A 13,346-nucleotide genomic window follows, 5' to 3' on the forward strand; every position below is an offset into this window, starting at 1 on the left:
TGTGAGACTTGAACTCTTATGACATTGATTTAGCCTACTTGATTCCATGCGTATGATTTAAAAGAAGATTTGGCTGCATGTTCTGCATCCTTATCCACTAACTAGCATGTGCCAGAGATATTCTTCCATTTAACTTTTCTTGCAGATGAAATACTCCGTATATACAAGGTTCTCCAAGGATCTGCCACCCCTGTCTTTTTGTTTATGGACCTGCTTATCTTATACACCAATGATGCTGCGTTCAGTTAGTCTTCATTGCTCCATTATGAGTACCCAAGAAGTAGGCAGGACTTGCTGTAGCAGGTAGTGGTAGTGCATTGCGTTTCTCTGAAAATAAATGAGGCTAAACTGAAGATGCTTACTGATACTGGTGCACTGAATCATCTTATGCACGACGCCAGGTAGCTCCATGGACAAAACACTCCTTGACTTCAACAGAGATAGGCCTATGAGAGGGCAAAGTGTGGGTTCAATGTGTCAAGTCATATACCAGAGTATGCTGTGGTGGTGAGAATTATAACTTGGTAGTGAATTAACTCTGTCTAAGCAACACAGGAAAATTATTCCTACAATAATGCAATGGGGAAAAAAAAAAAAAAAAAAGAAAAAAAAAGAGAGAGAGAGAGAGGGGAAAAAAAAATCACATGGGACTTATGGCTATGTATTTATATATGCTATGAAGTTATGTCAGACCTCTTCCAGAAAGTGTCTGCTGAAAGTAAGCAGAAGAAGCAATGTCTATTTTGACTGTAAACACTTTACAGCAGGTAATTTTCAAAGGGTTTGACCAGCAGTTAGAACACTGGGATCCTAATCCATTTAAGTTTGGCCATTAAATAGCAGCAATTACAATTCCCCTCTGTACTTCCCTCTGGGTATATTAACAAACAACTGGAGATATAAATATCATTGAGGAGCTCTTGCTTTTCTGACATTCATACCAATCTTCTTGGCATGTTTCAGCTCCTCACCAAAGACATGAAGCAGCGGCTGGGTTGTCAAGGGGAAGGCGCAACAGAAGTGAAGAGGCACCCCTTTTTCAAGAGCATGAATTTCAAGCGGTTAGAAGCAGGAATGCTGGATCCTCCCTTTGTCCCTGATGTAAGTACGATACACAGAACACCCACTGGCCTCTTTCAAGTGATTTGTTTCTAAAATAACTTCCCATTCTTAGAGCTGTCATCACTGCAGATATGGGTAGCAGACCTAGGAAGACGTGATAAGCAGTAGGGCTGAAGCAGGGAGGCTGGGAGGAGGAGGAGAGCTGCTCTGTAGATATGTGTGCATGCAGGGTAGGTGGGCTTCTACACAGGGTGTTAACCTGGGGCTTCTTTCATTCCCACTTATTTTACCAGTCTTCTTGTGTGACACTGGAGACACCACTATATCTGTTCATGCCTCAATTCCCAAGCTTTAAACTTGGAACCTCTGTGTTCTCTTAGACACAGTAGTAGTGTGAGAATAAATATACTCAGGACCAGATGGTGCTTGGAAAAATCAGCAATGAAAGCCATATGTATACACATAGGTATATAGATATATATGCTGAGGTGAGATCAGAATCAGGAAGTCCAAAGCTCTAAAGAACCGAGGAATGAACTGGATCCTTATGAAAACAGGCATTTGTTACAGAAAGTCTGAGTAGGTTCAGATATCGTGTCACCTCAGGCAGAATGCTTGGAGCTGAGATGGCATTTTTATCTCGTTAGTGTTCATGGGGAGTAGATCCCAATGCTGAGTCCCTACTCAGGTTTACACACCAGTCTCACACATACTGAAAGACTGCTGCATTGGCAATAGGAAAACTTTTTCCACCCTTTTATGGTATAGCTCTCTACCCCAGTGCAGAGTTATCTGATTATTTTCCTCCTGCAGGACTCTCTTTCTGGGTAGGCCTCCTGTCCGTAAAGTTCCCATATGGTTCTAAGTAAACACTGCCATTTTAACTTATTAAGGAAAGTAACATCTTGGCAGCTCTCATTCACGTTGCTGCAAACTCAACCAAACCAAAGTGGTTTAAAAGCTACAAAAGTTTACTTTAGCTGCTCTGGTTTTGCTTTACATTTTACTATGCGGCCTAGTTATTCCTGCCAATTAGCCCATGGTGTTACGACCTGCTTTAGTGGGAAGAAATAGGAGACAAGCTACTATTTCTTTCTGATGTAGAAAATTAGAAAATTCTGGGCTGAAATTTGGGATTCGCCAGAGTGTATTAAAAGCTTAACTGTGGCATGTAAGGCCCAGAAGGCACCTCTTATAGACATATTTGCTAAAGCAGAGGCACATAAATTTTTATGGCTATTTATTGGGAACTCAAGAGCTGCCTCTAATTTAAATTATTTGGCACTTCATCCATAGATTTCCAAGTCTTTACTGAAGTCAGCTGAATTGCCCAAAGCTATATATCCAATGGTAGAGGCTGTAATCCAAGCCATCTTTCCCCGTCCTCCTCTAGCCTTCTCTGTCTCCACAAAAATGTTGTGGATTGCAGCCACCAGAAATGCAAAGGGATGCAGCCTCCAGCAAATACGACTTTCCTTAGGAATTAGTTTGATTTGTTTGGCCACACTGCTCAGCTCTAGGTAAAATACTGCACAGTTGGACCACTGGGCTGTGCAGTCATGGTACCATGTGTTGACAATATAATTCAACATGTGCTTGAGTTTGTTAGGTTGGGCAAATTCCTCAAGCCACCCCTCAATTATTCATGTGCCTCAAAGGGCAACTTTGTGTGGCTAATGGGAGCTCTCTAAGCACACAAATGACCACACTGTGTCAGGTAGCCAGTGATGACTCTTTCTGTTTTCTATGGCTGACTGCTGGAATATGAGCTAAGGCAGCATCACTGCAAAAAGTCCTGTCTGTATCCCAGAAAACTGAGTAGTTTATAAAGGTAAAGCCATTTGACTATTTGTTTGAAGAAATGCAGCCAAGTTAAAAGAGTTAATAGAGGTGATTCTGGACAGCTTCCAGAAACTGAGCTATTAATAAAAACAATGGAAAAAATGCCAAAAGATCTTCTGTTTTCTTTAGCAGTTAGTATACATTCCTTTAAACTTTTAAGCTGCAAAACCCACAGCTACCTGTGCAGGAGGTCACTTCTAACTGAGATCCCTTTTCAGAGCTGTCTCCAGTGTGTCACTCATAAATATTCTGTTTTGCTGTTGTTCCCTGTCTAGAAGAAAAGACTTTGATTTTTTCCTTGCTTTCCATCGTTTTCCCCTCACCTCTTAACCATATGCTATATGGATGACTAAAACCCACTTTGTCTGCACTGATGCTTTAAAGACTTCAAAGTGGGACGCTTAACGTGCTTAAAGCAAAGTCAGCCTTTGATGATAAACATGCAGGCAGAGCAAGTTTGGAGAAGCAGGATGCATAGTCACTTGTTGTTAGGCATTCTCACTTGACTGAATCTGTGAATAGAAGCACATGGTCAGACTCAGAAATATTTTTTCTCTTGCTGTTTTTTTAATTCTTCTGCTGAGATAGCCCAGAGCAGTATACTGCAAGGATGTGTTAGACATCGAGCAATTCTCCACAGTGAAAGGAGTAAACCTGGACCAAACAGATGATGATTTCTATTCCAAGTTTTCCACAGGATCCGTGTCTATTCCATGGCAAAATGAGGTAAGGATGTGTCATAGTAAAATTACTCCAATAAAACCCCTAACACAGATGGTTTTAGAGGAGCTGTATATTTCCAGTAATATATAGCTACTGCATAACTTGCCAGACTCTAATGATTTCATGAGTTACAAATGGCCTCTTTCAAGATCTATAATGTACCACAGATGTCAAGTTCAGGTGACTGTATCTGTTGGCTGTGCATATCTGTGTAAATTGGCAAGGATCCTACTGTACTTCCTTCTCCTGTATTTCCACGGAGGTGTTTTGACAACAGCTCTGAGGAACTTCCGCAGGATGGACGGCAGTCCTAATGAACTCCATTTGTGATCCTCATCTAACAGCAGTTCCACTTGGGCAGAGGGGTGTTAATAACTGGGATTTTTTGAGTATGCCTGAATATACCTAATATTCTCCATAGTGAGAAAGAAGAAAAGACTAGAAAAGTGTGGGGGGCAACCTTTAATAAGACTGATGTGCAAACATACAGAACAGATTCAGCCTCTCTTATTCATACCTCCTATTTACCTTCTATAGCCACCAACAGGAATTCAACTGTTAACTCTCCTAACACATTGCTCAAGCTGTTGATGGCAGATGGTGATCCTGATCCTGACTTTGAACAACCTGGTGTTACTGGAATCTATTTAATGCAGATGTGTCACTTAATTTCTTTCTTTCTTTGTTTCTTTCCTATTGTATTCCACCAGATGATAGAAACAGAGTGTTTTAAAGAACTAAATGTGTTTGGACCAAATGGTACTATTTCACCAGACCTAAATAAAAGCTTCCCTCCAGAGCCACCCAAGAAAGGATTGCTACAGAGAATATTTAAACGACAGGTGAGATCTTTTATGACTAAAATAAGGAACACTATTCTAGATGGCCAGTGTCACATACCTTGTTATGATGGTATTTATGCTATGATAAAGACAGAACATCTTAGAGAGGGCTGTCCATCACAGTCCAAATGTCAGTTAGCTGGCAATTTCCTGACTAATTCTGCATATTCCAGATCTGCAAATATTCTGTATCACCAGTACCATCTTTTTTCATCAGCTTTGTTTCCAGTGGTTGAAAACTTCTTACCCAAACTACTTTTCAGTGCTATGCTGAAATGCCTTTTGAAATAGTTATTTGTTTTTGATAAGTTCCTTAAAACTCCTTGATTTATGTGTTAAAAAAGGAAAGAAAATGCAAAAGCTGAGTGAGATAGTCAAGGCAGGAAGTCGAGGCTCTAGCAAAGAGAACAGACCAGAGAGTATATGATATACAGCTTTCATGTGGCACCATGACACAATTTGCAAATCCAAATAACATTCTTAGACTTACGTATTTCTGTAAAGTTAAAGTCATGCCTCAGCATTGGCAGGTAGCCTCTGTATTAGTCAGATTTAGTAGATACTGACATTTTGCAATGAACTGAATTTATTCCTGGAGTTCAAGTGAGTCTTCCTCAAGAACTCCCATGATCCTCCTGACCTAGAGAGAATACAGGTAAGAACTGAAGAGTATTTTACAACCAGAGGTCTTCAAACAAATATCTTACAGTACAGTACATTATCACCATAAAATTAACAATGTTGGGCTAAAAGAAGCTTGGCATATTTGCAGAAGCTAATTGTCATTGTTTTCCTCTTTCTATAGCATCAGAACAATTCAAAGAGTTCTCCAAATTCAAAGGCCAGTTTAAATCACCACATAAATTCAAATCACGTAAGTTCAAACTCCACTGGAAGCAGCTAGTTCTGACTCAGTTTTATTATGAAATGTTACATCCTTCCACTATAGTCTATGGAGCTTCTATGGATGAGAGAGCATCCACCGTTCAGTGAAAAAAAAAAAAAAAAAAAAAAAAAAAAAAAAAAAAGGATCTCCCCATAATGGAGATTTTCTACCCATTCCTTCCAGTGGAGCCTCGCATTTTAAGAAGAAATTTCCACTCAGGTCTGTTTCTGGAGGTGGCACTCAAGACTGTGTGAATCAAATTTGTCTATTTAGAACATTGCAATAGAAATTCAATGAACATGACTACTTGCACGTATTTAAATAGCATCATACTAGAACTGAATTTTGTCTTTATTATTTTTAAAGAAAAGTTTTGTAAATTTCTCTATTGTCTCAGTTTACATTTTGTACATTTGTATTTAAATGAAAGTCAGACTTTGGAGGTGTATATTTTCCAAGCAGCAGCTGTAAAGCCATGTGTTTTAAGACATTTTTTTAAAAGAAAAAAAAAATGTGACTCAAGACTTCCAGAGCCTCAAACGAGAAATCATTCTTTTTAGTAAATCTAGAAAATTATTCATAAATCACTTTATCAGACTGGGTTTTATTGACATGCATTTTTATGGAACAGTTTATTCTTAATTATTTTACATCTGTATATTTGGTTTACAGCAACACTGCATACATTTCTCCTCTTCATTAATTTGTAATGTCTCGCATTAAATGCTAAAAGATACTGGCAAGGCTTTGATGTATTCACGAATACTACTTGCTATGCCTAAGGTTTGTGATGTCATTGGACCAGCACAGCTGAGATTTGCACTTAGTTACGTTGTTAGCTCATCATAATTTTCTTGGTTAGAAAGAGAACCCTGTTTTAAACTCTTCTCCTTCACTGGTTTTTGAACCATTTCTGATAACAAGAAGAACAAAACTGAGTGAGAGGTAACCAGGAAAGCAAATGACGATTTCTTTTTCAAGAACTTGAAACCTGCACCCACTGAAATTAGAGCAAAACTCTAAGTGTTCTCAGTGCTGCAGTCGAAAGTCCAAGGCCTTTCCACAGTTGCTCATACCAACCAGGTAGCAAGAGAGAAATTCGATAGTCTGGTTTATACTGACCATGAGATTCATGTCAGCTCTCTAGAGCTGAGCTGTGAAAATTCAGAGCAGGATCTGAGCTGCTTTTGAGCAGTAGCAGAACCTTTAAGTTGTGTCTGCATTTAAGAGTTCTTTCACAGTCTTGACAGACATACATGACTCATCCCCTCAATTAGGTCCTTGACTTAATTGAATAAAATGTTAGTTATGAAATAACACTTCCCGCTTTTGCTTCCATCTTTCTTTGTCCAGGATCCTTAAACCATTGTTGAAGACTTTGTTCCCACTAGTATAAACAGGATCAGTCGGGATCAGTAGCAGTACATGACACACCTGAACCATGCTTTTCTCAGGCTAACATCTATTATTTTTAAGAATACCAGATCAAAACTATGGTTGCTTCCTTTCAACAGGAATTGGAAAAGCTTTGTACCCCCAAGTGCAGACTAACATATTCTATAAAAAAGATTTGTTCACCATGCTTATTATAATGTTGACTAAAGTAGGCTGATGAGTTCACTCCTTTGGGTCAACGAGGAAGTTCTGATGCTCAGGCTGCTGTGTCTAAAGCCCTGATAAGGTAGCAGTGCAGTTATCCCAGGGTAAATAGGAAGCACTATTCCTGAAGAAGTCTAAGTAGCCAAAGTTCATTAGTCTATTCATTTATATCTTCTATCTGGCCAATGGAGAAGAGTAATAAAAAATGCAGGTTAGCAGTGGCAAAGGTATGAGAGTCACAGACATTACATACTAGAACACCATGAAGACATGAAGGAGATATAGGAGAGAGTCAGGATTCGCATAAAGCATCTTACAGAGAAAAGGAAAGAAGATGGGGCTTTGGTGCCTTTCTCAGAAGTAAAATATGTTAAGGTGCAAGTCCACATAATTTCAAAAGCTTCCAGTTTTCCTGGTCACTGGGACATGCAAGAAAGCTGTGTGTGCCATAACCCTACCGAGAATGTGTTTGCCTTTTTGCTTCAAATCAGTGTGGCACAGAAATTCCTTTTTGCCATGTAGATGGTGCTCAGGGAGAGCTTCAGCCACTCTCCCATGTCAGATGATGGCATTGCAGACCATACAGAACATGCAAGATTGTAGAGAGATAGTAATAGGTCTGAAATTTGAGTAATTTTTTCTCTCTGGATCATCTGCAAAATAAATCTATGATGGTTTCAGCTTCCTGACAGGAGGGGAATTAAATATTGTAGAGGTGAAAGCCACTGTGTTTGGAGGGGTCTACTACCTCCAGTTCCATTCTCACAGCCTGATGGAAAGCCACCTAAGTCAGCAGGATTCTGGCCAGTCACTTTGTCATGCTCTTCATGGACATATACTTGCTCTGAGAGGTTTTCCCAGGCCTTCTTCATTGACATGTAGGATTTCAGTTGCTTTCAAGACATATGGGTGAGAAGTAGAGGAACATATCATAGCCAGACCACTGATGTGTATCAGTGCACCTGAGGCAAGATGCACTTCTTACTTCATAGAGAGCTGCAAGGGATGTGCAACTCAGATCTGTTTTTGTCATTCAAAGGCATCACCATCTAGCAGCATTGTGCATTTTATGTTTGTGCACAGTCATCTGACTTCACCCTGTGCACTGATGCTAGGGGAAGGGGATGCCAGCTGGGGGGCTAGGGTGAAAGACGAAGCTCTTTTCTCCACTACCGCCATAGTCTCACTTTGCAGCAAGAGACGAGCATATTCCCCCTTCAGAAAAATGTGGGTGAGAATATCAACCTACCACATGGGGAAGAAAAAAGGACAGCTGGAGGAAGGCTTAGCCCATTAATGTTTCATGGGATAAATCTGTTAAGACTGCAGCTATTGGCCCAAATGCTTAATTTCCTTCATGTTACCAGTGTGGCACATGAAAACTAACTTTTCTTTTTTTTACCATCTCCCATTTGGGAAATAAAATCCCAATAATACAAAACCCTTATTGAAAGCTGGTGAGCAAATTGCAAAGAGATTGTAAATGGCCTTATACCTCTTCTATGCTATCTGCCTTAATTAGTGGTGGATTACTTTGTTATAAGACAACAGTGAATAACAGCAAATGTGCCTTCTCCTGCCCTCCTTTCAGCTGGGACAGATCGTTACTCAGCACCTCTAGGACTCTAGCAGTGGGCACACAAGGACGGTGCAAAGTCCTCAGATGACAAAAGTGGCATTTCAGTGGTACTTGAAATGTATAATGCTAGGGTTAGATATCCTGAATCCTCCAGGTAGTGTGGGAGAAGGTTGCTTCTGCCCACCTGAAAAGTCAAGCCTGGATCCCAGCCCCTTGGGAGCAGTGAGTGAGTAAAGGAAGAGACAGAAAACTAGATTGTTTGAGGGAGATTTCATACCACTTCCCTAAGTGTTGCTATCCTGTCCAACAAACTTTAAACAGTATTATGATGCTTGGGCAGCAGAATTGTCATACTCTTTCAGTATCCGAGTCCTGAAAGATTTGATCAACATCATATATTACTAATGATAACGAACAGTCCTAGGAAGCTTATAGTCAGAGTTTTCCTACACAACAAAACCTGCAGGATTGTCATTTTCATTGCAGCTTTCTTCTTCTTCTTTTTTAATATATATATATATTATTCAACTCATCAGACATTCAAGACTGGAGAGAGGACTCACAGTCCTCCCACTTCCATTGTGCGACCAGGTGCAATCTGAGCACAGAATTCAGGTCTGAAGCCCTGCCCTGCATAGCCAGATATCTAGAGAAAATTGGCATTTGTCTCTGTGGAGCCAGATTCAAAAACACTAGGGGCCACAGGTGTTCAGGGACTCTGAAAGAACAGAATTATAACTTCACCATACGACCTTGGAGAGCATTTGCAAAGTGAATGGGTTTGGTTGTGGGTTTGCACATAGCAAAGGAGAGGAAAGGAGTAGTTATTTAATGGCTCTTTAAACTGATCAATTTTTTTTTTTTGTATCTTCTTTCCATTTACAACACAGATTCTTTCAAACTGTGATACAGATGTTCAACAATTATTTTCCACATTGTCTAAGAGTTCATCTAAGTCTTCTAGTGTTTTTCCCACCCTCTGGTTGGACGAGAGGCTTTTTGAAACAAGTGAATTAAGAGAGGAAAATAACAAATAATAAACTCTTATGTGTGCACTCTTGACCTAGATCATCTAAAAAGAAATTTTTACAAGAACAGCTATGACTCAGATGTTGTTTCTGAACAAAAACCTGGTAAAGGTGTAAAGATAATCAAACCAAAAATGTCCTGGAGATCAAAGTGTATGTTAGTGTATGGCAGAGTTCAATATCGCAGTGTTCACCTGGCCCTACTGCCTAGTAGGTGGCAGTTAGGGGTGATACCACGTATCCATAAGAACAATTTGACCTGTCTTGTTTTGCAGTCATCCCCTCCCCCAGAAACTGTGATGAAGAGTGCTATCAGCAGTAGGTAATCAAACTTCGCTGACACAGTGATGTGTCTGACTACAAGACACTGATTCTTAATTTTGTTCAACCAGAACTCAGGTTCTAACTTGAATTCTTTGCTTCCTTTGTCAAATCCAGTAGTTAAACTTTTTCGGTAGGGAAGCCTCAGATGACAAGAAAACCAGAAAAGCAATCTGTAATACTAATAACACCATCAGTAGGACAAGGAAGAGAGGGCATGAGCTCTGGAGTACAGTGTGAAAACTACCACACTGTGTGTGTCTTCAGCAGGTGTCAAATGGCAATTATTTTCTCACATCACTGCACATTCTTCCTTGGTTCATAGTATGTTATTCATAGTTTTTTGAGTAATCTGGAAATTGCATACACAAGGTCATATTAAACGTAGGGTTGGGCCATGGCTCAGAGATACATCATCTCTGTGAGGAAGTCAGAGAAAAGAGCTTGAAGAGACAAGTAGTTACCCATTCAGCCTGCACAAACAGCCATCACACAGGTCTGTGTTCCCAGCATCTGAGCCTCAGCCAGGAGATCCCTATGTAAACTTCTCTGGAAGAGCAATAAATGCACCCTCTTATAGCACTTCTCATGGCTATCCATGGAACAGGTGGCTGCAGGACAAGATATGGGTGTTTCAATCTCTGCTCCATAGTTGTGAATTTTTATTTTTTTTATTTTTTTCAGTTCAGTAGCAAGTTGTAATACTCTCTTGTTAAATATCTCAATGCAGGTGAGATCATTCATCAAACATTTCTAGGCACTTCCTGTACAATCTTTAAAGAGGCTGGACTTTGCTTCTTTGCTTTGAAAGAACATCCTTGGGTTAGTCTGTCCCTTGGGACATCTTCCTTCACATGTATAGCATGAAGCACAAAGTGGCCTCTGGAAGCTCTAGTGGTCCAGAGTAACATTAATAATACTTAGGTGCCAACTTCACAAGAATACCACTTAGACTCCTTGGCTGGCACTGCAGCAAATTAGTCTGGTGGTGAATGGAGCTGGAACCAGAGATTTAAAGACTCTTCTGCCTGAGGATGGCCTTAGTCTGTCTCAGGATACAGGGAGGTACATTTGGCATTGAAGTTTGGGAGAATCTGTGCAATGGCTCTGTTCAATGCCTCCATGGAAAAAAAGAAGGTTCCAGAGTTGTCTATGTCAAGCCTTTCACAAATATGAGCTGCAACTTAAAACACTAAACATTATTTAGAGTAAGAATAATAATGACTAACAACCTTATGCTAAAGCTGAAAGGCTGTGTAAGTTTAAAACAATTACTCACTTTCATGTGCTGGGCAGGAAACAATCTCTTTTAGATATACTAAATAGTATTATTTATGTAGTCCTGGCTGGTAATAACTTTCTGCACTTAGCTACAAAAAGAAAAGAGGAAGAAATCGGTCCAGAGAATGTTGCAATTTTATTTTTTTTAGGACAACTACCAAAGAAGGTGAAAAGCCCACAGCATGCCACAGTATTACATGCTCACCTCCCCCAAACTTCTCTATGATAAAACAAATACAAGCTGCTGCAGTTGATTCAGCTAAGCTAGTGTCCTGTCAAATGGGTTTAATGAAAGAAACAACTTTAAACAGATCATTCCCTATTCACTAAAATGAATATTACTGCTTGTGCAGAAGTATTCTCCTTGTTTTATGTACGTGGAGCCAGAAGTGGTGGATTGTATTCCTATTGCACCCATGTTTTACTTCAATCCCTGGCCAAAACTCTGCAATTTTTCTTTCCCATTCTTAAACATGGAGGGATGCTCTCTATCTATCAATAGAAAGCACTTTGGAGTCTGTGCATAAAACAAATCAATACCAATTCTTTGTATTATTATTTAAGTGAAATAGGTTTAATATAGCTGCTCTTATTTACATGACTATGGAGATGACTCTTGTAAATAAGGGCTCTTTTTATCATTGGTTTGCCTTAGTTCTGTAGAGCTATAACAGAACGCACTTCACTTCTGTAAAGCCATCTCCAAAAGAAGCAGAGATGACAGCGTAAATGTTAAAGTATTCATTTCTTATTTGAGTGCTAGCTAGTAATTGCAGCATTCAGACGAACACTTCCTCTTTTTTATATTGGAAACAATTATAGGAAGGGGACAAAATGACATTCACTGGTTCAACTTCACAATCTTTCTCTTTTTGGCCAAGCCTACAAACGAATTCCTAGGTACCAATTAAGTGAAATGCTGTGTGAAGTCACAAAGATGCACGCGTGGCAAACATTGGGTCAGCTCACTGCCTGTCTCTGAAAACAAAGAGGTAACCACATGCTGGGATCAATGGACTCCAAAGGGGAACTCCAAGTTTTCTGGATAATCAGCGGTCCCATAGAGAAGATTCACTCCCAGAGAAGAAACATTTCAGGTAGTGGCTGGATGACAAATGTGTTTTCCTTTCTCATCACCCCGCACGCAGCTGTTAAATATGTTTATTAGCAAGCTCAAATGAGTTATTTCATGTGTATCGAATGCGGTCTCCCTTAATTGCATTTCTTTTAAACACTGGACACTCTTCTGAAAGACTTAACATTTTAGCCTTATGAAGGTGAAAGTTGTAAAAACTTTATTTTGTGTTTCTGAGCAATGTAGATAGACCTAAAGATTTCATGAATTATCATGTGGTTGCCCATATCTGACTAATAATTAAATTGTAAAATTGCAGTTTCATATTAGGGTTAGTCTTTTCACCTGCTTCAAAAATTAAAAATCATATTTGGTATATAAACATACACAGAATATCCTTCTGATTGAATTTCAAAAGCATATCCAGGATTAAATGTTTTTAAGCACTTCTAATACTGTAGTCTATAAGAGGAGCAGACACTTCTAAAGCAATGTTAAAAGTTGTCTTTCATAACTGAGTCAACAGATCATTTTTGTAATAAATTAAAGCAAGTGTTCTCAACTAGAAGAACTAGTGGCTGTTGGTATTGTACAAAAAATCATTCTAGTATCCAAAGGGTTATGGGTGGGGAGGGTCTGTTTGGTTTTGTTTCTCTTTCCAGGGAGATCTTTAACATTGTTTGATGAAGCTAGTTTCATTTGAGATTGTTATTGAAGATAAAGGCTTCTGTGTTCTATGGCTGCTTGGATTCTTCGTACATAATGTCCTAGTAATGTCACAGTGCTGCTGTATCTAGATCAAACCACTGTTTTAATTGTTTTTGTTTTCGTTTTTTTTTTTTTTTTTTTTTTTTTTTGGCTTTTTTAATAAATTCTTTAATTTAAATACTTGAAAACTATGGTTTGCTTTAATGAGGCACATAATCAAAAAGGGCTTCTTTAAGTCCTTGCGATCCTGAAGATGACTTTAGTGAGAGTTGCAGCTCATATCTTGCTACGTTCCTTTGTGACTTTGTATGTTTTAATAGTACTATCTCTTAAATTTTCTGACCTATGACATTTTCATGGAGATTGAGGGAACTAAAAACCAAATTGAGGTTGTATATTC

General features: G+C 39.2%; 1 protein-coding gene across 2 annotated transcripts in view; it reads left to right on the plus strand.

Annotated features, from left to right (window-relative positions):
• GRK5 (G protein-coupled receptor kinase 5) overlaps window positions 1-13,036 on the plus strand; it is a 164,945-nt gene extending 151,909 nt beyond the window's left edge. The window contains exons 13-17 of one of the 2 annotated variants that reach the window (XM_032190945.1): window positions 964-1,101; window positions 3,493-3,630; window positions 4,338-4,469; window positions 5,275-5,343; window positions 12,045-13,036. In XM_032190945.1, coding sequence (XP_032046836.1) covers window positions 964-1,101; window positions 3,493-3,630; window positions 4,338-4,469; window positions 5,275-5,343; window positions 12,045-12,074 — 507 coding nt within the window. In that variant the 3' untranslated portion in view covers window positions 12,075-13,036. Of the gene's footprint in view, window positions 1-963; window positions 1,102-3,492; window positions 3,631-4,337; window positions 4,470-5,274; window positions 7,275-12,044 lie in introns of those variants that run through there. The other variant, XM_032190946.1, reaches the window with a different exon arrangement.
• The last annotated feature ends 310 nt before the right edge of the window (window positions 13,037-13,346 follow it).

The sequence above is a fragment of the Aythya fuligula genome, chromosome 7 (assembly GCF_009819795.1).
Source record: "Aythya fuligula isolate bAytFul2 chromosome 7, bAytFul2.pri, whole genome shotgun sequence".
Lineage (NCBI taxonomy): Eukaryota > Metazoa > Chordata > Aves > Anseriformes > Anatidae > Aythya > Aythya fuligula.